The 25,807-nt window shown below is 40.1% G+C and overlaps 1 protein-coding gene across 1 annotated transcript; it reads left to right on the forward strand.

Annotated features, from left to right (window-relative positions):
- The first annotated feature begins 1,684 nt into the window (after positions 1-1,684).
- Positions 1,685-20,964, forward strand: ccdc69 (coiled-coil domain containing 69). Its single transcript, XM_085367072.1, has 9 exons — positions 1,685-1,767; positions 11,382-11,445; positions 15,295-15,464; positions 16,015-16,102; positions 16,533-16,606; positions 17,528-17,629; positions 17,743-17,862; positions 18,525-18,622; positions 19,221-20,964. Exons 1-9 carry the CDS (start codon positions 1,747-1,749, stop codon positions 19,387-19,389), a joined length of 906 nt encoding a protein of 301 aa, XP_085223198.1. The 5' UTR covers positions 1,685-1,746; the 3' UTR covers positions 19,390-20,964.
- Positions 20,965-25,807: the final 4,843 nt, after the last annotated feature.

Below are 25,807 nucleotides of genomic sequence, written 5' to 3' on the forward strand. Positions count from 1 at the left end.
TTATGAAGAACCAGTCTCAGCTGCACCACTCCACAGAGGCAGCAGAGCTCCTTCTCCACAGACTGATTCAGTCCCACTGATCATTCCTGCTCTTCTCTGTCTATTTTATAGCCTGTGGCACATTTAAACATCATAAGTTGACTTAAAGTTATTCAAAGGAGGCACATTTACATTCCATCTCTTTCTAAAAAAAAAAAAAAAGTTCAATATACACGATAAGCTAAAAGGAAATAAAAAAAATGGCACTGGTCTTTAGATTGTATTCAGAATTTTCAAATGGATGATGATTTATGAATCATGACACACTGCTCTCCCCTACACCTTCCTTTGTAGAGTAAAATTACTGGTATTCTATTGGTATCTGAAATACTGGCCCTGTATTTGCTTGGTATTTGGACAGATACCAAAATAGTGGATGAATGGTAAAAAGATGTTTGATATTATATTGTCTTTATCTAACTTATCAAGATGACTTCTGATAAAAAACCTTTCTAACTAATCTAGGTTTCTCTGGCAGCAGATAACGTTTATAACTTAACACCATTGCAAAGATTAAATACAATAAAAAAGTTATTTGCGCTACATTAATTTACCGTGACTAACTAAATATTTACTTTTATCTGACACCTTTCTGCGTGAAACTCTGCAGCTCGTGAACCAAAATAGCCGTTTGTGTGAATTTTCCACCTGGAAATTATTATTATTATTATTATGTTTAAATTATTATTATTTTGACATCCACAGTAACATATTCTACATACTTTTTTTTCAAGATGTGAAGTAATTTAAGGTCCAGAGGGCGTTTCAGAGCCATTACACCCTCACTTTATGTTGAAATTCAGATTACTCATAGATTATCTGGTGCTCTCAGATTAATTTTGTTGTGTAGGAGTTTCCTCAGGATGAAATAAACCGCTGAGCGGGGGGCGGGGAGGGGGGTGGGGGTTAAGGCCTTACACACGAGTTTTCTGCATTACCATAACGGTTCCCATAGACAATAGAGTCGCTACTGCGCATGTCACAGTTTTGATATGCGGCTACTTTCAAACGCTGTGGGAAAATAGAACTGCGATGCTACAGCCGTGACAGGAGTGTGAAACATTTCTGAAGTCTTACAAGCTGGTATTAAAGTGATGTGTAAATTTACTGTCCAGACTTTAGTACAGTGTGGAGGAAATGCAGTCTGAAGATTTATGTTCTTACTGTTCAGATGTGAAGCTGGACTTATTTGCAAGAATAATATTATATGAAAACAAAATAAAATGTTATCCACTGAATAAAATAAATAATAAAATATATTAGATTTATATATTATTTATATTCTATATAGATAATAAATATATTCGTTTTGGGATGTTTTGGGATTTTTGACCTTTTCAGAAATCTGGATGTAACAGAAAATAAGTCCGAATGCTAAATTGTTGTAAACAATGTAGTGTCTGAATTCTTTTGCCTTCTGAGTGGAGAAAATTATTTTTCTTTTTTGTGTGTAGTCAAATGTTAATTTGAATAGTGGAGGTGGGAAAAAAGTTCGGACATTTCCCTTTTTTAAAAGAGATGATTGTGGAAAGAGTTCCTGATTGTCTCTGAAGGCAGCAAAGGTAAGCCCTGCCCTCCTAGCCGGCTGCTGTAGCGGTGCGTTCATGCGACTTTTTCCGGAGTGTTTGAAAGTTGTCAACAGAGAAGCAGAAGAAGGAGCAGGAGATCAGCGGCTTTAACGGGACTGCGGAGCTCGGAGGAGGAGGAATGGGCTGCACTCAGAGCAAGGTGAGACACACGGCCAGGAGACACTCGCGGACCCCGCCGGCACAGCTCTGCTTTGTCTTCTGTTTTTCTGCCGCCGGAGGTTCATTAACAGGCGGTCGGCGGCGGCGAGACGTGCCGGGAATGAGCGGCGGGGAGCGGACTGTATGTCCGCGGCACAGGCATCGTCTTTACCCAAGTTTAACCGAGTCACAAACACGGCGGCAAGTGGAGATTTGGCGCTAAAATGTGGGGAAAAACAGCGTTTTCCTCGTCCTGAACATCTGTTTCTAATCTTGAGTTTGAGTTTTCCCACGATGCTCCTTTCTAAGAAGTGACCTCAGACACATTCATTTAGAAACTTCTCTGAAATCCTCCAGTGTGCAGATAAAGTGAGTTTATTTACGAGCTTAAAGCAGCTTTAAGCTTTTAGCACCAAAACGTGCTGCAGTGAGCTCGACTTCCCTCTGTGAGCCTCACTCAGCTGAGAGGTTTGATTTAAAAGGAGAAGTTATCATCAGTTTAAACCAGCTGTGCTCACGGGCCACAAACGGTGGCTCAATCCAGCACAAACCAGAGCACAAAATGCTAAAAACACCTTTCTGCTCATGGTTTTATCGCTGCACTCTGATAGAATTGCTCTGCATCACTCACAGTTCAATTTAATGCTTATTTATCACTCCCTGGGCCTCTGAATTCATCCTTTCTTCTGATTGGCTGCCCCTCATAAGCAAAAAGTTTGAAGAGTTGGAGTGGGACTAATGTGCCTGAGATGACCACATTGGTCATAAGATGATACTTCTTACAGGAAATGGCAGTGAAAACTCCAAACATTGTTCCGTCTTTCTTTGCAGAACCCTTGTTCGGGTCGTGTCGGACTCTCGGTCGGGATGTTTCTGAGTTTGCGGCTGCAGTTTTTACACTTTCTGAGCTGTCGACCTGTTCACCTCCATGTGCGGCTCAGCTGTTGGTGCTTAATACGTCTCTGCTCTGTGTGTGAATCTGCGGAGTTCGCCCGTCTTGTGGCTGTAATTCTGCCCCACTCAGGGGTAAAAGTGAAGTTTGCCAGCTGTTGTCTTCCACTGGTTATTGATAGAAAGTGACAGCGCCACTAAAACTTCACACAGTGCCCGAAAGGAGGTCCGGGGCCTCTTGTTGTCCCGCCGGCTTGGACTTTGATATCACTGAAGCTGAATCCTCTCTGATCCTTTCAGCGAGCAGGTTGCAGCATTTTTCTGAAACTGAGAGAAAGTTTATCAGCATTTTGCTTTCTGCAGAGATTCAGAGAAAAAGGTTTCCAGCTCCGTACTTTTGATTTTGGACTGTGTTAGAGTAACTTTGCACAATTTAAAGTTACCCTTATTTATCCTATACTGGCCCTTGATGCATCCTTTACTTCGGGTAAAGGATGCATCAAGGGCAAGATGTTTTAGCTCCTCCCCTTTAAGGATTGACTCAATTTATGTGGCACAATGATGTTAACTGCTAATTCTGAGATGGGACATGCACATTTTTTTGTCACATGTCACATATGCCCGTCTTTTATTTACAGTCTGTGCTCATGTCCACCTACAATCGTAGAAACGCCGACACTTTTTATAGCATCGAGTAATCAACAGGAAATGTGATGACATCATATATTTCCCAAACTTCATGTGGTATCTGCTAATGTGGGGACCACCGGACCGCCCCAGCTGCTGTTGGACAGTACAGATGTTTTGGTTTTATCTACCTTTGCATTTTGTGTTTAGTGTGACTGATTGACCAGCTGAGACATTTAGACTTTTCCATCCGATTGATCCGGCTAATGGAGCTCCTGGTATCGACGAGCTGCAGCTGAAGCCTTCGGTTGGAGCTTCAGAGTGATAACGCTGAAGTTGATGGATAATTTGATGTTGATCCTGGTTTAAATACCTGCCTCGGGCACATTGCTCCATCGCAGAGGCGGCTGAAGATGCTGTTGCATAACACAAAGCCGAGTAAATCTTTGATTAGCTCAGAATAGAAAGAGGCGTGTCAGAGAGGCTCGGAGCCTGAGAAGGAAATCCACACTCACACTGACGGCTTTAATAGCATTTCAGATTAAAGTAGACTTATTTACACTGCTGCTCAAATACCACCTTCCCCACTAACATCCACAATGATTTATGAATGATTCCTATAACTGTTGTCAGTCGCAACATTTCTGCTTATTTTAATATTTTTTTAAATAAAAATGAAATGGATTTTCTATCAGCAGTTAAAATTGTGAAGTTTGGGATTGAAATCTCTTTAAGCCTGCTGACGCGTCCACACAGCGATATGGAAACTAAAAATCGTAGCTGCAAACCCCTTTGAAACCCTACACTGTAACACAATGCTGTGCAGTGACTGCGATTGGTCCATTTGGTCCCATCGTTTCCTCCTGTTTCCTCCTTCTTTACTGCTGCCGCCATTTTTCAAATGGACTGGAAGGGAACGGCCGGTGGTGACATTGCAGAGTCACTGCGGTATCTGTGCTCGCTGTGCTGAAGGCTGTATACAGAATCACTTGTGTGACTGGCAACAGTGCCGTCCCGTGCTAGTTCACGGCTAAAACAGGTGAAATGTGATTAAACTAACCTTTAATTTGTATCGGTAATTACATAATGTGACACCATATGTGTACAGCGTAAAAAGCCAACATTCGAAGTATGATTTGATGATTGAAGAATGTGATTAATGTAGACTGCAGGCTCTTACACAAACACAGTACGTACGGACCTTATTTAACCTCGTCTGTTTTCTTTCTTATTGAAATGAGAGCGCCGTATTGATAAAGTTATGGATATAACTGTGAATAAACTGTTAAGGACGTCCATGTAGGAAGCTTTTCGCTCAGTGAGCATCGCGTTGTTGCTCACAATTTTATGCTAGCAACCAGTGAGCTTTCCAGGGTGTGGTTGTCTAGGTAACCGTGCATTTACTGCTCTGTCACGTGTAAATCAGCAGTATTCTTCACTCATTGGTGTCAGTTGCGTGCCTCACAGTGGGCAAACTTAGGACCGCCCAACTGCTTTATGTTGCTGAACGTCACCGACTCTCTACGGTCTTTGGTCACCACGTCACTGCTCTTCACTGGACGCCTCTTTAGCACGACTGGTATCAGTCTGGTACGACTGTTAAGTTAACAAATTTGGAGTCATTCTTCTTTTTAAAATGAAAACATGACAAACATCTGAGAATGTAAACTAGATTTATAAGTAAAATAAGTTAAGTTAGTTAGTTGCTCCTTTCTCTGCTCTGTCTCGCTGCGTGTGCACCTCCTCACACACGGAGTGGAGCAGCCAGAGGAGATGTTTCTAAAGAAGTTGGATACAAAGTAACCACTGAGCCTTTTAATCGACTCGTTGTAGCCTCGGACACAGAGAAGAGATCTGATGCATGTAAAGGTGGCTGATTAAACCAGAGTGCTTCTGCCTGACAACAGTAAAGTTGAATGTGTTTATTGGTTTGTGATGGGTGGTGGAGGGAAACAGCTGAAAGGACATTTTTCTGGACCTTTGAGCTTGTTGATCAGGTGATTTTGATTATTTATTTATTTATTTTCTTTGACCTGTAAAGGTTTTTATAACAGTAATGAGTGCCGCTCCTCGCTGTGGGTCAGAGAGGCTTCTCAGACTGAATCTTATAAAATCTTTAATCCTAAACACGCGTGAAGGCCTCGTGGTGAATCCACAGCTGTGATTGTTGGAAACATGTCAGTAGCTGTTGCAGCTCTATTCAAATATATTCAAACCTCTGACTATTAACGCCGCTCGTGTTGCTGCTCTGCTTGCGTACAGTTTGTTTCTCACCTTTGGTCTTCTCGTTCGCACCCGTCCAGTTGTTTCTACCAACAGATGGTGTGGCGGTTCTCAGAGGTTACAGTTTTCCACCGTCTGGACTCCAGACAGAGCAGACGGTCTGTTTTAAAGATGACAGGAGAAGAGTAACGTGGGTGGAGGAAGATGTTTTGGAAATAAGAGTTGGCAGGACTCGAAGCTTAAAACTCGAATACCTGAACGGACTTCTGCTTGTTCGGTTTCTGCTCCCCCTCTGTGTAACCTCTGTGCAGTAAAACTATCAGTTCACCACATGAGTTAAAATAACAGGAACTAATGAATACTGATGAATTCAGCTTTGAACCACTGGTAGAAATGTCAGAAGGAATAACAAATATCTGGATTCTGTTTTTATCTACACAGAATTTAAACATCTTCTCTTTTTCCCAGAAAACCCCACAAAATAAACCGTTATAAGTGATCTAAAAAGAATTTTGTGAAGTTATGAAATACTCTGGCTGTGTCTTAATTGGATGAGTTGTTGTCACTTCTGTCTCTCAAAACAGATGCTGCGCTTTAGTAGCGTGTTACCGCGGTGCTCTGTAAGAAAAAGCCGATAGAGGGCAGTATGTACGGGAAGTAGTAAACAAAGTATAACTAGTAAACTGTTCAGGAGTACTTTGAGGTGTGGGGTCCAGGTTTTAGGAGGCACCTCTGAACTCCTCTCCCTGTTTCTAAACTACGCCAACCGCCAGAGGAAGTTGATGTCATCTGCTTTCATCCACAACCTCATTCTCCTGGTTACTACCAGTGACATCAAACCTGCATCACTGCTAACACTGCAACCACCTGCCGCTCCACCTCTCGCTGTGTGAGCAGGAGCAGCTCCATCCTGACCTCCAGCTGACTTATCTTTTAAATGGAGACCTTTCATCTGCTCTCACTTGTTCTAAGCACACACCACGCTACACCGCCACGTGGTGATGAAAGTTTACCCAGAATGCACTTTTTAAAGTTTGCTCCAGTGATTTATCAGAGATCAGATCAAACACCCTGCTCTGATGGATCCTTCGTGCTGATGCTCAGAGTCGGTGTCAAAAAACAGAAACCAGGTTTAGTGTTTAGAGTGGACGTGAACCTGGTTTTAGCAGAGCTTAAATGTGTTCTAGTCTTATAAATATCATGTAGGCTTCTTTAGTCTCAGGGAGGCTAAACAAAAAAGCTTTAAAAAGTGTGAAACTTTGAAAGTCTTCACAGCGAGAAGGTAAAGTTTTGCTCGGCTTCACTGAATAAACTAAAATTCTTTTTTAGAAAACAGCTGATTCTGAGGATGTCCGGTGGGATTGTTCATGGCACAGAGACCATTTCAGCATTTCATCGTTTACTCGCTCGGCTGTTCAGTTGCTGCAGTTTAACCCAAACTTGTTAATCAGTGTTTTTTCCTCGCGGTGGAGGTTTCGGGAGCAGAGTCTGGTCTCTGCTCCGTGAAACCAGGCCTCTGTTTCTCTGCAGGCAGGTTTTTCTCCGAGGTGAAGTGTTGTTTAAACACAGGAGAGGAATCTCGCTTCTGATTTATGGCCATTTTAAAAAGTGAGGGCCTCCACAACGCCTGCAGGAACATATGCTTCTCCTCACCACCACCTTCCTCCTCCTCCTCAGGTTGAGTCCACGTCGACGTGTTTGAGCCAGAGATATTTATTGTTTCTGCTCCGAGTTTAAATAAAGAGGGTGTCCAGTTTGCAGAGCAGAGTTTGAAGTGTTTATATAGCGTGTGTGTGTGTTTGTGTTAGGGCGTGATTGTTTGGCCTCAGTGTTTGAGCAATAAGATGGTGTGAGGCAATACAGTAAGCATTTCAGTGTGTGTTTGGATACACGCCTAACTTATGCAAGAGTTTGTTTGTGTGTGTGTGTTGCTGGGATTGAACAATGCTGGTTAAGTAATGAGTTGCGTGTATCCTGATCGATATTTTTCTTTCTTTAATGGGATAAACGAGTTTTCGGCGTTCCTTTTTTTCCCCTCTCGCTGAAGTGATGCTGGCTTCCTGTGAGCTGCTGAAAGATTTACGGCGGTTTACGTTGACAGATCCAGTGATGACTGTCATACAGATGCTGCGGGAAAACAGGGGTTCAGTATTTGCACACAGATGCTTCAAAACAGGGAAAGTCTTTTTAATGGACCTTAAGAAAAAAAACAAGGATTTACAGCCAGATTGTGAAGGCACACATGCACCTTCACCTGCAGGTGACTGTTTCCACAGTTCATGCTGGACGTGATGTCACAGCGTGTCTTCCTCCCATCACCACTGGGTCGTGGCAGATGGCCGCCCCTCCCTTCTGCCAGAGTATTCTTCCTGTTGTAAGGGAGTTTTTCCTTCCCGCTGTCGCCAAAATGCTTGGTCAGGGCGGACGTCTGATTGTTGGGGCTTTCTCTGTTTCTCTGTATTATTGTAGAGTCTTTACCTCATAAAGCGCCCTAAGGCAGCTGTTGTGAATTGAATTTCTCAAGTTGCGCGTTTCTGCGATCGCCATCCAAAAACCAAATGTGATTGCGAAGGCTGGCTCTGACTGTTAGCTAATGACTGGTGATGAGTACTTGGTGTTTCCATACCACAGATAATCTTGTATTTTGAAACGGGTTTAAACAAGATTTACAAAACGTATATATTTTTTTAAAATTCAGTATGACTCGAAACGAGTGACGGAGTCCGTAAACTCAGCAGGGGCGTGTTTACAGAGTCTGTCGCCATCTGGTGGCCTTCAGATAAAAAGCATGTTTAAGTCACTTCTACGCTGGCTTCTTTTTTCCCATCTAGAAGCAACATCTGTTTTTTATTTTTATTTTTATTTATTACATCTTTGCTCCTCTCGCTGTAAACCCAGACTCACTTGGCCCCACCGCCACTCTCCCTCTGAAGCCCCTCCCACAACTTTCCTGCACCCCAGCCTGGCTCTCAAAGCTCTCCTCTAGTATGGAGGGAGACATTGAAATTAGAATAATAACTTGAAGTTTAGTCGTAATAATAATGGGCAGAAGAACAGCTAGAAGCTTGTCAGTGTAATTATTCCATAGTCAGAACATGCGTTTATCTATTTTATATCAGCTTATGTCTTGTTGGATTAAGCTCTACTTCAGTTATCTTAAGTGCGTAATAAAAGCCTTTATTGTCCTCTCATGGTTTCATACTTCAGAGGGTAGAACAGTCAAACTGGTTTAAGTTAGATTATGTTCTTTTTAAGAAGTTTTTAAGAAGGCTTTCAGTAAATCACTTGATCCTTTTGTTTGTCTGCTCCACCTTTTCCAGGTGCAGCTGCAGGTTTTTACATTAAAAGCACTTCATTCGTGTTAATGTTGAATCGTTTGTTATATTTTTGTAGCTCCTCACCCAACACCTTGTCACAATCTGAAGTCTTTTTAATCTTTCTTTTGGGATTCAGACCTGCCCCAGGTGGTGGATCGTCTCTGTGCAGGCCCCGAGCGGCTGCAGGTCGTTTGGTTTTCAGCAGCAGGAACAGCCGTCTGTTGTCCTGCAGCAGCTGAAGTTATGTAACACACAAAGAAAAGAGGGAAAGTTTCAGCGCCAGTCATGTGGACACTAACGAGACGCTTTCATAACAAACTCCCTGCTCCAGTTAGTTACCTGGACTCGGTCAGATCGTAGCACTTCACTTCATGTCTAATTATTATGGGATGTTATCAAAGCTCATCTCTGGACAGGTGGTAGTGTACATCAAAAGCTCAAACCTTCCCTGACTCGGGTTTCTTTAAACTCAAAGTGTTTCAGATCTTCCTTTCTCATGAGTTGCTCAGCATTTCTCTTCCACCTCACCATCATGTGGTCAGAGGCGTTCACACCAGTGACCTGCTGGAGGTCATTTTGTAGCTCTGGCGGTGCTCATTAGGGCTGAACGATTATGGAAAATAATCTAATTGCGATTTTTTGCCCCAATATTGCGATTGCGATGCAATATGCGATTATTTTTTAAGGTATTTGTCTTCTGTATTATTAAACAAAGACAAGCAATACATCATATAGTATGGCCAATACTATATTACATTAATTTTAAACTGTTCTTTCCTGGAAGACAGACCTCTGTTATGATGACATGAGGTGATGCATGAATTGATGACTGACATTTTTATTTAACTTCTTCAATCACAACAGTATATTTGAACATACACAATAGTTTATTTTTAGCTTACAAACATCTGAGCATAAAGTGCTGACAAGGAACCCTGGTGTAAACATTAAAATGAAAGTCAGTACAATGTGCAGATTGCAGAAATATACATAAAAAAAAAATCAGTGGCTTTACCACACTCAGTTTTTCGACATCTGTGAACTACTAGACAGTCATTCAATTAAAAAATAATATTAAATAAATAAAACTAATAAATAAAAAATACACACATCTTACTGATCTCTGCAGTCAGTAACATTACACATAAAGTGCAAACATAATAGCAATTGTATAAACACACACACAAACACGCCTTTAAAATTTAAAGGCGTGAAATTGGACGGTCTAGTTCTGATTAGCGTCACCGCTGTCTCGGTGGAGTTTAATAAACTCTGCCGTCTGCTTCTTGCTATCTAAAATATAACCAGACACTGGTGTAAATTCTCGACTGTCTCATACTTCTGTTTAATAAGTTTTCTGTTTGACGTTTAGTCAGCTGTGTGAAAACCAAGGAGGAACCCACCCGGGGGATTAATAAAGTTTTATTTTATCTAATCTAATCTAATAACTTTAATCTCAGCCAAACCGATTTACTCACGAACAAACAAAACACTGAAAAAAGCCCAACAATAACATTTTTAGGTTGTCTAAGTGACTTATATATCACGTTTAACCCGAGCAGCGAAACTCCGCGGTGATCTGAAAATGATGTGCCGGGAGTTGTGCCGTTCTCGGCCGCATCAGTAACCCTCGAGCTCCCGGCTAGCTGTCGAGCTGGTGGGTAGCAGACGCCTCTGAAAACGTCGAAGCACTTTTGCAAATATGGGATATCTTGATAAACCGAGCAGATATTTGATGTTTACACAACTACTTTCTCGCCTGAAAATATGTTAAAAGTTTATTTTGTGACCCAGAAAGATTAGTATGAGTAATTTTAAAACTTAGTAGCGGCCGCCATTGCTGGAAACTGGAGTTTGGCTGGGCCGCGCTATGAATTCTGGGATATGGTAGTAATTTGGACAGCCTTCGGTGCGTCGCTGTGACGTAATCGGTCTACAAATGCGGCCTCAGGAGGATGCAGCCCATGAATTTGGACATGTCCAGAGTATAATCGCAGCCTTTGCGGTTAGAAAATTGCACTTGATCATGTCGCGATATTATCGCAAATGCGATATATCGTTCAGCCCTAGTGCTCATCCTGTTGCTCCTCGCACAAAGGAGACATGAGCCCTGCTGATGGGTTTAGGACCTTCTGCCGCCCTGTTCAGCTCCCAGAGTAACTGCCCGTCTCCAGGAGTCTCCTCCACGCTCCTGAGACTGTGCTGGGAGGCACACCTGTTAATGACATGTGGAGATGGACTACCTGTGTAACCCCTGCAGGGTGCAGGTATCGCCTCATGCTATCAGTAGCTACACTGACACTTCCCAAATGCAAAACTAGGGGAAAAGAAGTCACACAATGTTAGCTGGGAGAAGATGTGAGTGGGCTCCAGCTGTGAAATCATTCCTGTTTTGGGGGTTCCCGTTCTTGCCCGTCTAGTGCAGCTGAAACTGCTACTTAAGTCAGTATCCCAGAGGTTTGATGCCATTCTCTGATTATTTTTAATAATACATGTTCATTAAGAGGAATTTGAACCTCTGTTTATTTACTGCAACGTCTCCTTTTTGTCTTATCAGAAGAAAAGCAAAGGCAAGAAAGGAGAGAAGACTCAGAAGGCGAACATCCGCCAGGATGATGAAGGTGAGTATATTTTGTGCTGCAGACTGGTTTCCTCTTCACTCTTCTTTCGCTTCCTGTTTGCTTCTCTTGTTTTTCTGAACCTAATGTCATGAGAATCAGTCTGACTGATGATGAGAGGTTTCACTTTCACTCTGCTGTAATGTGGCTGTGGTTGCGTAGAGTCATACTTCATATTTTAGTAGTACAGAGACTCCTTTTTTTCTGAGGAAAAAGGCCCGACCTCTTCCTCTCTGAGTGATGTCACAGAATTGTTTCTATAGAAGTTCTCGTTTCTGTTTTTGGTGGGATAAATGCATGTGTGATAATTACAGCGTGTTCTTCTCCGTAAATGGGCTGGTATTTAGATGGTGACACAGATTTTTGTAATTCTGCTTCTGTACACTTCCAGTGAAAACAAGCAGCTGATATATGACTGGTTTCATCCTCTTTTTTTTCTAAAAAAAAAAAATAAGGTTCGCTTAGAAAGAGGGTGAGGAACTTGGTCATTCGGGAGGAGGTCAGAGTAGATCCCATGCTCACCTGTACTGCGCGGTGTTTTGGGCTTGTCCCCAGGCCACAGCCAGGACACTCCTGGAACGGGAAAACCTTCGAGTCACCTCAGAACTTGCTGGAAAAGAGCTCTGACCATTTCATACATAACAAACTGCCATCTTAGTTTATGCTAAGGCTTTTTTTAATGAGCCATCAAGCTGCCAGGCGCTGCAGACGAAAATGAGCCTGTGCGCAGATAAATCTGTTGCATGACAGACGAAAGAAGTCATGCTTCCTGGCCTTTCCTAAATAAACAGAAACTGAAGTGACATCATCACCAGAACGTTACAGGTGTCTGTTCACACCTGTTAGGACACCTTTATCTCCCTCTAACAGAACACGTCTTACAGTTTTACCTGTTCAGGTTTTTTACCTGACAGTTTAAAGGTCGAATGCTAACGGAGCCTTTAGCATAGCATTGATTTTATGCTACTGTGTTTCTTTTTCCTTATTTGGGTCGAAGGTTTAGGCTAGTTCTGTTTATGCAGGACAGATGTCTCCACCTCAGACACATCCATCAGTTGGAGCAGATTATTAACATTTTTCTTGCTTTCGCTGCCTCGTAGCCGGACACTTAGCCTGTTAGTCTTAGCCTCACGTTTATTTTATGTAAGCGTTATTTTACGCTTCAGTAACAGGGAATCTAAACATGCTTGTCACCAATGAAAAAAGCATCCATAAAACAAGTTCATGGATGTTTTGTTTTTTTTTTTTTTTTTTTTTTATATAAGAGTTTTCAAAAAGTTCTCTTTAAACCCAGACTTATTGTCAGTCATCTATTTTCTTCCATTTATCCAGTTCAGGGTTCAGGGAGATCCCATCATAGGGCAAGAAGTTGGGTACACCCTGGAGTACATTGCAGATCAGCAGTGAGAATTTATCTGATAGCACTTTTAACGCAGAGTTCAGAGGGCTAAACAACAATTTAAAGTAAATTAAAAAGAAGAAAAGTCATTCACAAATTTAAAATACTTACATGGACAAAAGAGTACATCAAATTAAATTAAAAACAATCCGCTAGTAAAGAAAAAACCCCAAAATAAATAGAATAAAGACAGTTTGCCCAATATATTCACCAATATTAAGTCTTGCCGTATCAGTTTTAATAATGGCTGATGAATGAAAATGAAAAATGTAAGTAGAGACTGTAGAAACACCCTTCAAACCTGTTACAAGTGATGCTGCATAGTTTGCCCACCGGAGGGCGCTGTGCAACTTCCCAGCTGGTAACTCTTGTTTGGAGCAAACAACAACCAGCTGGTTGGAGTAAACAAGTAATCCACAATTTCTTTAAACTGCATTACCATTTTATATTAAGGGCTTACAAATGATTACACATAACAAATATGTTTTATGCTAAATATTGGCCCATATATCTGACTTTGAATGAGTTAAATATTATTGGTACTAGCCTTAAAAATCCTGCATCGGTCAGCCAGATAAAATGTCACAAAAAAGGCAGAATCATCTTAAATAGAATCAAATCCATAGAAATGGATGTAATAATGCAGTAACAGGAAAAAAGTGACCTTTTTAACAGAAAAATGAAATTAATCTACGTCAAATAACAAAGCTCGACTTATTCATTATTCTTGTTTTAGGTTTATTAAATATTTTTATGTTATTAATGAAAAGATTTAAAACTATGAAATGGAATAAAACTACAGAGTTTAACATGACGTAGTGCCATATGTCTCATGTTTCAGTTCAGCTTTCCAGTGTGTGGCTTTACTCAGCCAAATCATGTGACGGTCCTATGAAAACAGACAATATTCACATTTTTACGAGCTCCAGTTTCCCAGCAGTGACAAACGAGCTCTGAACGATCATCCTCACACTGATTTTATCAGAGTGACTGAATCAAGCAGCTGCTTTGAAGGTTTGACTCACCGCTGACGCTCGCTGCACCCTCATTTCCTCCTGTTTACGAGCCGCTCGTTTAAACTGCAGCGATGGAGGAAGACGTGTCGTCATCCTGTGAATCACTAGCTGGAAGTTCACCTTAAAAACAGCATATTTGCACATTTATTCATTCATTCATTTATTCATGTTTTTTTTTTTTTTGTTGAAAATTTCACTGTTTCAGCTCTCTGAGTTTTAGTTTAAATCTTCTCTTCCTCTCATGTTAAATTGTCTCCACGTGGATTTTAAAGCTTTAAAAATGCGACTTTATTGCTCTGAACTCCGTCGGGTCTCATTTTTCTGTGTTTACATGCTGCTGCAGGACCTTGTGAATAAACTCAAATCAAAGTAAAGCTGGTCTTTGTCTAAACATCAGACAGGCTCCGACCTGTTTGCGCCTGAATTTGAACTGGGATTATTAGAAAAATACAGATATTAAGTAAGGCCTGAAAGCCCCGTTGGCTCCTGGTATTAAAATATGTGGCAGCTTGTTTTTGACTGTTTTGTGATGATAATGATAACCTTCGTTGTGTTTGTGACAGCTGAAATGTGATCGGGTTTATCCAAACTGAAGACGTCACTGAAACTGAATGAACAGATCGTGTGTCTGCACGTCCGTGCTGTAATCAACGGGTTGAAATAAGAACTGCAGTGAGAAACACTTCCTGCATACAGGTGTGATTCATGACCGTGTGTTCTTGCAAGGATGAACTTCAGCTTTAGACCTTGAGAGAACATTTTTTCATGATTCCCACGGTCATTAAAAAGTATGAAATTAAAGTCAAGAAAAGTGAAGTTTAGAAGGCCTGAAAAACGTTACAATATTTTTCATAAAAACAAATTTGCAAAGTGCTTCACAGCTTCAGTAACACATTAACAAACAGGACATACAAACTATGAACTTAGTGTGGCTTTTCCAACGCAGATTCTGATTAATCGTAAGGAGATTGATAGGTAAAAATAGTAGAAACGAAAAAAAATTTCTTCAGTCTTTCTATTGAAATATTTTTTTTAATATAAAATTCATCATAAAAGCTGGGAAAATGCTGTCACGGCAGCCAAAACATTAGTCAACCTATAATGCCTGTAGTTCCGCTCTCTGCCTGAAGAGGGCGGTGTGTTTTTAGTTCCACTCTCTACCTGAACATGGTGGTGTCTGTAGTTCCACTCTCTGCCGGAAGAGGGCGGTGTGCTTCATCTACTACTTTGCGTTTGTGTGGGAGCCCCGTCAAAACCCTGTCCATTAAGCTAGCAGTGTCCAAGCATTCTTTTTTTCTTTTTTTTTCTTTTCATACCGCGCCCCCCTGCAATGACTGCGCTCCCCCCCCCTCCCTAGGGGGCGGGCCCCACACTTTGGGAACCTCTGCTCTAAAGCATGTTTGTAACTTAAGGTCATGTTTTTGTGCCGGTTGGCAGGTAAACGTGCGTCAGGTGAGCCGGACGTCTGTCTGGAGAAGCAGTTGGAGCGGTTTGAGTGGCAGCTGAGGATTTTAAGGGAGGCCAATGGGAACCCAGAGAGGGTGGAGTTACTGAAAGACCATGGTGATGAAGAACTGTGTGGCCTCGTACTGAGCATCCTCGATAAGGTGAGATGTTCTTCTGATTACTGACCTGATTATCTGGAATCACTGATTTTCATTGTTGATTGAAAATAAACAGTGTTCTCTGTTTTGGGTTTTTTTTTTTTTTTTTTTTTTTTTTTTTTTACCATCCAGAAATTAACAGCCGAAGAGGTTTTTCAGTGAGTAGGAACTCTTAGGTACAGCAGGTAGTACTGTCATCTGCATACAGAGTGATACTGAATATGGTGCTTATGAAATATAGACTCAAAGTGTTGTGATGCTGAAAATAATGAGGACCAAAAATAGTGCCTTGAGGGATGCCATCTTTAATAAGGTGGCATCCCTCAAGAACACGTTTCTGTGTTCTGCCAAAGAAGATTTTAAAAAAGAAGAAAACTAGTGAATAGACTTTTTAAAAAGATGTCAGTGATTAAAAGAGCACAGAAACCAGTCAAGTTTCTTTGTAAAACACAGCAGGTTTTTGGGACTTCATGTGTCCTGTTTTATTGACGCCTGCCCTCCAACTGTCTCATTATTTTCCTCTTTATTAAACTGAATCTGTCCTGACTTCCAGGTGAAAACGGAGACGACGGCCGATTTGAACATCCTGCATGAACAGAAGAGTAAATCTGCTACTGAGGAGCACGAGAGGCACGTGGAAGGTAATGCACAGCAGATGGCTGGAGAGTCAACACTTATATCTGCTGTATTTGTTTAACGAGTTGTGATTATGGGACCACAGACTTCCCCTCCTGCAGAGAGACCCCCAGGATCAAAGAAGCGGGAAATGACTAAGAAGCAGACTGGATTCTCTTTTCTTTTGTCACCCTGAAGTCATTTTTAGCCTCCTTTTGGTCATTTTATGTGTCTTTGTGGTTGTTTTTGTCTCTTTTTTCTTGTCTAATTAGAATATCTGTTATAGATAAAAGAACCCGACAAACACAAGTGAAGCCACTTTTAAAAAGTAATCCTGTATGAGTCTTGTTAGATGTTAAAAACATTTCGCCAAACTTCTTAGCTATGGTCTACATGTGCCTGTTTGAGGTCATGTGATGCTGGGACTATAAACCGAGTTTGTGTTGTTTCCTGCAGAGCTGCAGAGGAGAAACGAGCACGAGAAAAATCAACTGACAGAAAAGTTTCAGGCGGCTGAAAACGTTCTCAAGGTAAACGTGGAAACGACGAGCAGTGTTTTTGTGTCTGTTAATACAGTCTGAAAATCAGCCAAGAATGTAAATGAAATTCTGTATTTAACGACTAGATTTAATTTCATTCTTGATTTATCTCACAAAGTCTGCGTTTCCTGTTTGTGTGTGAGTAATTTTGTTTTGTTTTACCCATTAATTATTAAGTGTTAGTGAAGCTCTTATAACAGTCTACATTTTAAAAGATATGGTTCCCACAGTTGATGCACTTGGTAAAAGCGGTAATTGTAATTTCAAGTATTTGTAGCTGATGAAAAGAACAAATATGTGAAGTAACGGTGAGAGCGGAGATCGTTTGTATGATACAGACCTCAGTTTCACTAATTCGAGCTTAAAGTTAAAGACACAGCCTGTATATAAAAGATTCCATGTTTGTCTGTATATATTAGACTCTGTGTTTGGAAGCCTCGGTATGAGCTTAGCTTTTAGTGCTAAGTCATCAAATAACGTCAGTTAGCTTGGTTATTAAACTGCATAAACTGTATGGGAGAACCACACAGGCACCTGCTAATGGCAATGAGCTGAATGAGTGTTTTTATTTGATTTTTTTAAAACACTGAATCCAGTTTGTTCTAGGGGGAAAAAAGAGAAACAGCAGTAAATTACAACAGTAATAATCTGTTTAATAATTCTGGTGATCCTTTTAAATTGTGTGAATTTGAGGCTTCAAAGGTTTTGCATGGACATATTTGAGTATATTTTGCCCCTTCTGGGACTGAAGGTATTGAATTAGTTTCTGTAAGCAGCAGTGTTAAACATACCTACAGAAACCCTCGGAGAACTCCAGTAGGGGGCGCTGTTCTGGATGTTAGCGTGTTGATGTTTCATGTATTCAGTAACCAGGAAGAAGCTGAATTAAGTGTTTTTGTTTTGTTTTTGCAGGCTAAAGTGGAGGAGCTGAAGGCAGAGCTGCAGGTTTACAACGAGCTGAAGAGACGAGTCGAAGAATCGATGTTTAAGAAGGACCTGCAGAGGAATATACAGGTGTGTGTGTGTGTGTGTGTTTACATAAAATTAAAGTTAAACTTGTGTTTGAAGTTAAATCAATTTAAACCACCTGTAACTACAATATTAAAACTCTTTAATATCCTGTTTAGGCTCACGGGAGCCCAGGTGCATTCTGGGAGTCTGAGCAGGAGTCCCTGGTGTTTGTGATTGAGATGAAGAGTGAGCGCGTGCAGGAGCAGAACAGGAAGCTGCAGCAGATGGACACGCTGGTACGTGATGATGTTTAAAGAGTTTCTGCAGGCGTGAAGCTTTTACGTCACCTGTCCGTACGATGACGCCGAAGCTGATGTGGACGTGATGAAGCTAGACACCAGATACATGCTGAGTGTTAGAGCGAGCTGTGTTTCATGGGAAATGATCTGAGTTTTCTCAGATGTGCAGGAGCTGCTCTTCTTTTTTATTGTCAGCTATAGTTTTTGTATCCGTTCAGAAGGTTTTATATAAAATATATAATAGCAGCTGAAAGCTGCAGGCTTTAGAGAGGCCTGTGGATATCAGAGAAAACCATTTACCTTAAATCTTTAAGTTCTAGACCCATGCTGTTTAAAAACAACTCTGAATAATTAATTAATGCACCTCCTCAGTAAGATAATCGGTAAATGAGCTTTTTAAAATCCTGAGTCCAGAGTTTGCAGAGAAAATGCAAAAAAACTTTGTTAGTACAAAGACATCTCTTTGTAGTAACTGTGATGTTACAAGACTTTAAAAGTTTGACTTCATGTGCTGAACACTGCAGAAAACCTGAACTTTGACCTCAAACTCCATTTCATTCCTGTTCAGTTACATTTAATGTCTTTACGTTTCCTTGTGTTTGTGGGGCTCGTTCTTTCCGCGACGTTCTTCGTCTTCATGCTCGTCTCATGATTTTCAGGTGGAGAAGAATTTGGCTTTGGAGGACCAGATCGTTCACACCATGCAGCAGAACGAGGACCTGAGGGTCCGGATAGACAACTGCCAGACTCTCATTCAGTACGTGCCTGAATATTTAATAGAGTGAAGAAAGCAGAGCAGAGGCATGAGTGTGCTGCCACCTGCTGGACGGAACATCTTCCTGCAGGAGCGCTTCAGTCAAAATGGGCTGGTGTTAGAACAGTTTAATATAAGGAGGTGCATTTCTTGAAGCTAAAGGAGCAACACATTTTGATTTAGTGATAGTAACTGATCTAACTTCAGATTCAACCCTCAGAAAAACCTCATTAATATTAGAGAAGAGTAATTTCTTATAAAACCAGACAAACCTGAGCAAAGTTCCCACCTGACCCTCTCAGAATCAGCTGATCTCTGTTTACATTAACTTTACTTTATGCTGAAGTACTGCAGGTTTCAGCTTTCAGAGCTACGAAATGTGTTTACATCCACTCCAAGTGTCACAAGCTAAAGAAGATTTGTTCTAAAAACAACTTTGAGCACCAGTTTAAAATCTGTGAGGCAGAGCAGCCGAAACAAATCAGTATCCTTGGATCAGTGCAGTCTGTTGCTCCGTTTTCTAGGAAACATAAAGACGTAACAGAGGTCCCCAACCACCTTGTCCTTTCTCAAATAATTTTCCCTTTCTTCCTGTTCTCAGGCAGCTATCGAAGGAGCAGCAAGACCTGAAGGTGGCGCTGGAGAGGCAGGTAGCATCCAACCAGAAGCTTTCTCAGGAAAAAGAGCAGCTGATGTTCAAGCTGAGACACAGGGACTCGTGCCCGCCCATCCACCTGCCCACCGTGATGCCGGAGGTCACGCCAAGATGACCGACTGCGAGTCTGACCCTGGATCTTTTTCCGACTAGCAGCCCGTCTGGTTTCATTAACTGAGCAAAAGAGTCAAACAGAAAGAGTGGCCAACCCTCCGAGTTCACGTTAGAGACTCTGGAGCTCTGACTCTGCCTACATTAATGCTGATCAACGAGAACATCAGTTTCACTGCAGCCAGCGGATCTTCTGCAGTCGATGAGGTTTACTGAACAACTCTGGATCCTCTGAGATCACAGAAAGCTTTGAGCGTTTACCGCTGTATGCACGAACTGTTTGGAGCCAGAGAGACATGTTTATTTTTGTTTTTCTGGCATTTTCTAATGACGATCATCGGTTTGATGGCGGTTTAAATGCTACAGAAAGCATGAAACTGAGATACTAGGAACAGAGTTTTATTTTATTGCAGAGCAAAAACGGACTGATGAGCGTGGCAGCACAGAAATGCTCATTCTGTCCGTAACATCACGTTATCAGTTAACTTCACTCCACTACTTGACTCAATCTTGAGTTCAAGTCCAAGAACTCCTGGTGGCACCATAAAACCTGCATCATATGCTGCGATGCTTCGTCAGGTGTGCCTTTTCAGGTCTAGGCCTTCAGCTATTAATGACTTTCCTTTTTGAATTAAACCTTCAGCCCATTATCAGTCTAGAATTTATTTCATAAATTACATCCAATAACAAGCAATTTTCGTGTGACAAAAGCCATAAAACTTGACTAATTTGATTTCTTTTGCTGACTAACTGTTACTCCAGTCACTGTATCCGTAGGTATTACGGTTCTGGAAATTCCAAATGCCAATGCCAAAGTGCCTCCCATCAGGACGCCGAAGTGCTGATCAAAGATCTCATGAGCGTCTTTGCTGAAGTTGGAGCCTTGCTGAGTTGAACAGTATTTGATGCACGTGAAGTAGCTGAAGGTTCAAACGTATTAAACTTTCTCCAAGGACTCTGCTGGGAACCAGGTTTGTTGATGGTACCAGAAAGTCTGAGACCTCTGAGGTTTCAAGGGTTGTAACAAAGGCCTGTTTTACTTGGATGGTTAATGCATTTGATGAGCTTCCTGAGGATCCTAAAGAAAAAATATGACTAGTACTTGATAGCTTTCCAGTTTATTAGTGTTTTAGCGTTTACCTTTGTGCCTTTTCTAACTGCAGGGACTGTTTTTCCACTTCTTTTATCCTTTTTATTTCCAACTTGCTCCTTTCACTAATAGTCCACAAAATTAAAAAAAAAAACAAAAACAGGGATATCTCTAGAAACAACAGACCTGCTGGCTCTGTCTGGAATTATTTTTTTCTTTTCACGTAAATCACCCCAGTTTCTACTGGTAACTTTCGGCTGTGGGTTATTTTTCACGAGGTAGTATTTTATAACACCAGTAGTAAACATAAAAGTGAGCAGAGGTTTAAACTCTGAAAGGACTAGTACAGTTATCGATGTAGGGTGGAGCAATGGAAATAGAAAGGTAAATACTGACACCAGTTCACACCTACCCTGTGCTGGAACAGTGCTTAGTGCTTTGTAGGGAAGTCTTTCAGGTTTTTCTCTCATTACAAACTTCTGCTTGAAGGTTCAGATCTTTTTTTTTTTTTTTTTTTTTACTGTAGTTGGTTCTCTCAGTTCTTTCCAAGCACTTCTATTTTTTTTGATGTTCAATTGAGATCACACTTTTCATTGTACAGCATCAGTAATTGAGTATTTAGGAGCCAAAAAACAAACTGCATTAAAGGTTATTAAAGCATTAAATGGGCTTTCAGATCAACAGCCATAGTTTTATTCGTTAAAAAAAAATTACACGCTATATATGGCACGCTAACATAATATCTCATGCTATTGTCTTTTGGTTGGAAAGCGTTGCAATAATATTAAGATATGTTAGCTGAATGTTAAAACCTAGCACCAGAGCTTCAGTGAACACCTCTGTAAGAGCTATCAGTGCTGGTTGTTATTGTCAATTAGGGATTAGCAGTAAATTATTAGCATGTTAGTCGTGTGTTTACCCGTTAGTATATTAATATCCCCAGGAAAAAAGGTACATGTCAGAGTGCTAGCACACAATACTTAATAAAACACACATTCATATCTTAACCTTAGCAAGCAGAATGGTTTAAAGGGTGAGGTTTATTTTATTTTATTTTTTTCAACCAACTGACTCTGCTCTATTAGTCCGTGAGCTATTGTGGCAGGTAGGCTAACTGCTAACATGTTGGCTGGCTCCAGTAATTAGCTGTGTAGGCTTAGCCAGATTGTTCTGGTTGTGTTCATAATATATTAGAGTGAGCATGCTTATCATGTTCTTGATATATTTACTGCTTTTATATAACCATTTTATCATGTGTATTTGTTAAAGCAGTTTAACCACAGAACATCAGTACTTTTCCTTTCTACATCTCTTTGTTAGTCAGTTAATCTATCCTTTTAGCTGTGTTATCTAACTGGTAATATGCAAGCTAGCCACAGTAGCTCACAAATATTAGCAGACAGGCTGTTTGGGTGTTTATTGTTTTAAGTTATTCAGTGATGTGATGTAAACATTGAGCTAAATTCTGCGACCACTTAAAATAGTTATCTAAATCACATAAATCTGAAGTGTCCTTTTCCATGCATCTTTGTGAAGCTGTTAGTCATTTAGCAGACAACGAAATGCTAACATGCTGGCATCTGCCATTTTGCAGGATTCCTAAAATGTCTATTTCAGTAACAGGCACATTTAAAGCTTGAAAAGTTTAATTTTCACAAGTAAATACTTAAGAACAGTCACAGAAATCTAATCACTGCATACAGTCTTTGAGTCAGTTGATGAATTTTTTTTTTGCTTTGTAAGATTTGAAAAATATTGTTATCTTGTCCTTTTTTTTTTTTTTTTTTTTTTTTTTTTGCATGATGTAAGTTTGTATTGCCAAAAAACAATGTCAGTGTTGTTACAGCTCTGTATTTTGCACCAGCACTTTGACCGCTATTTTTACCAGGCATTTATAGAGATTTACATATTGTACAGTTTAGATTTTTTTCTTCTTCTCTTTCCTACATGTAAAGAAAAAAAGTAGTATGTCTTTTTGCAGTCAAATGGAAGTCAAGCGGTTTGCTTTCACAGCGTGATGTAAATACACTCAAATGTTTTCTTTGTTTTGTTTTTGACTTGTTGAAATAAAAATCTGTAACTGAGTTTGACTGCTGTTAATAATTTCATCTGAGATTACATTTTTACTTACATTTGGATTTGATCAAGATGTAATATCGTACAGAGAATGAAAATACTTTAAAAAACAGTTTGTATGTAATGTTAAACTCCCTAATAAACTTAAAGATAAAGTAGGGCTGCTCAATTAATCGAATTTTAATCACGATTACGATCTGGGGTTTCAACGATCATTAAAAATGACTGAGCCGATTATTAGCCCCTCCCTCATGCTTTACTCTCGCGCTGCTCCATGTGGCAAATCAAGCGCACTGCTCTGCATTTCGAACACGCGTCACAACAATTAAGAGGACCCGAGGGAAGCTCGGAAAGCTAAGCAGAAGTTATTTGGACAGGAGAGTGACTGCCGTTGGTTGAAAAGAGAGGTAAAAAAAAACAAAACTTAAGTGGTGTGGAAACATTATGGGTTCGCAGAGTCAGACGTGGATCAAGTAGACACAGTGTGTAAACTTTGCTATGGTGTCGTAGCTGCACCACAGAGCAACACTGCAAAGTTCACATTTTTCATTTATTTCTTATATTGCAAACATTTGCACTGTTATCAGTATTTGCACACTATTTTATATTATTTTTTAAAGTCATTATTCAATACATTGTTATTGTTAAACCTTTAAAGCCGGTCAGAGCAGCATGCTCGTTTTGTGTAGCTATTTTTAAATCCCTGTAGAACCTGAACGCTAAGCTAGCACAATAATTTTTTTTCCATATGAAACCAGAGGAGTTGTACTTACTTCTTATGCCATCAGCTTGTCCTCGGTCACGGTTTCCTTCCACATATAGCTTTGCAAAAATTGCATAAAAAGAGCTTGCAGGAACAAAAACATAATATTCCAGAAACACTTTGCCGATCCGATCAGCTGTTCTTAACACTTCCCACATTGAAAAAGACATCAACGTGAACTATCGCAAGTGACGTCATTTTTGCGGAAAATTTAGTTTTTTACTTGTAGGCCTTAGAATTGCACTGCTGGAAATAGTTTATTTTGATGCACATGCACATTCTTTGCAAATTTGCATCATAGGATTGTTTTTTTGTTTTTCCTGCAGTATATAAAAATTGCTGTATCTCCAAAAATAAAACTATGAAGACACTCAAAATAAATTTCCTGTTGTTGTAAACTATTTTTTGCAACTTTTTTGTATTTAAAGTTTTGAGGGATAAACCTCTTAAATTTCTCCAAGTAGAAATATATGTAAAAACAAAAACGATTTTCAATTTTTTTGTAGTTTATTGCACTTTTTTGCAATTAATGTAGTTACTATGGACTTAATGCATACACATTATTAAAATATGGGCTATAACAGTTGTATTGATGTATAGCAACTTGAAATGCTCCCACAAATGGCACTACAGCATGTAAAAAAATAATATAAGCTCTGGCGGACGAAATAAATATCGTCAAATAATCGTGATCTCAATTTCAGTGAAAATAATCGTGATTATCATTTTTGCCATAATCGAGCAGCCCTAAGATAAAGTATAAATTCCTAATCTTAAATATTAAGAAGAAAATGGGCAGGGGGAGGGGGGGACTTTCAGTGGGTAACAGGAATATTATATATATTTTAGTGAGGAATTTGAACTAAAATTCTTAAGTACACAATAAAAATAACAAAAAAGACACTAAGAACAAGGAGAACGAGCAGAAAATTGTTACTAAATGATAAAGATTGAGTTGTGTAATGCTGATCTGTGACCACGAGGGGGCAGCAGAAACCAGCCACTGGAATACAACCTGTGAATGTGATCACCACCACAGGCTTTCCCAAAGACATTACATCACTAGCTGATGTCACTGGGAGCTAATGCTAACATTAAACTAATGCTCAGCAGATGACCATATACTAAACAGTCTTATTCTGAACTGAGAGATCCTTGGCTGCTTTCAGGACGTTTACATATTTAAGTCATAAGAATATTCCAGGAAATATAATTCACAAATAGGAGCTGTATTTAGCTGTACACTGGAGTTGTACTTGGAGGCACCTTGGCTATGGGTTAAAAAAATAGTTCCTGCAGTGTTGGTTTTTTTTATTTGTTTTTTTTTAAATTATTAACTGGTCTCTGGATATCACATCTGTAGCAATGTTATATACAAATATAGGGTATATCTTTTGTTTATTTTTGCAAATAAATCTTGTTTCTTCATAGTGTTTTCATTTGCCTTTTCTTTGTTGCTTTAAAGAAAAACCTAAAATTTCCACCAACATCTTTTTCTAATCACTTCCTTGATGATAAATTAGATTAAGGAAAGATGTGAAGGAGAATTCAAAACCCTATGTGTTCTTAACATGTTGTTTTATAAATGTTGGAGAACTCTGATAAATAATCTCGACATCCTTCAGTTTATTTTAATGAAACACATTCTCTTTATTTGTGAAGCCACATTACAGAAAGTGCTTCATACAGGAAAAAACTTTATAACAAGCAGATTTGAATAAAGTTTTGGGTTTAAGAAACTGTTACTGAAGCTTTAGTAATTTACATGATGATCAGCTTCACTTGTTGGTTGATCATTTCGTTTGATTGCACATAACTATGGACTGTTGAATGGCATTATCTCCTTTTATACCAGCTCTTATTATGGCTACAGGTACTTCAGGGTCATCAAAGGGTTGTTTTTTTTTTTTTTTTTTAACCTCTAGCCTGGTTTTCCATTTGTGAGCATTAACTGGGGATGTCGCTAACCAGTGTTTCCGGACCAACCCAGGTCATTGTCTCTCACAGTCAAGTTTAGATGTGTTTTAGTTTATAAGTTGAGGAAATACAGAGATAAGAGCTGCCATCTTTACGAGAAGACGAGAGGAAATGTTTTCATGTCCTCTAAGTCTTTTAGCTAAGCTCTGGATGGCTTTGATCAGCCTTTCAGTGATCGGGGCTGTAAGAAATCCTAAATCCAGTAACCGTGCATCATCTTAGACAGCAGGTCAATAAACTGCTACGGTACAAGTCAACCAGCACACCTCAGCCAGTGTCCACCAGGGTTAGCATTTGGTTTCAGCCACAAGCTAAAAGATTCTCAAACTAGAAGTCTCCTTTCAAATCAAATCTCTCACATGCATTCTGTCATAAAATGCCAATAATGATCTAGTTACAGCCTAACCCTGAGCCTGCACTGGTGGACAGCAACCTGAGGGATGGTGAGAGATCAACAGTCCTCACAAAAAGGCGTCCTCACATGTGAGAAATCCACAACATGGTGCCGAGTCAATC

This window comes from Diplotaxodon limnothrissa, linkage group LG2 (assembly GCF_057381915.1).
Source record: "Diplotaxodon limnothrissa isolate DT_005_m linkage group LG2, D_limnothrissa_male_GT1.1, whole genome shotgun sequence".
Lineage (NCBI taxonomy): Eukaryota > Metazoa > Chordata > Actinopteri > Cichliformes > Cichlidae > Diplotaxodon > Diplotaxodon limnothrissa.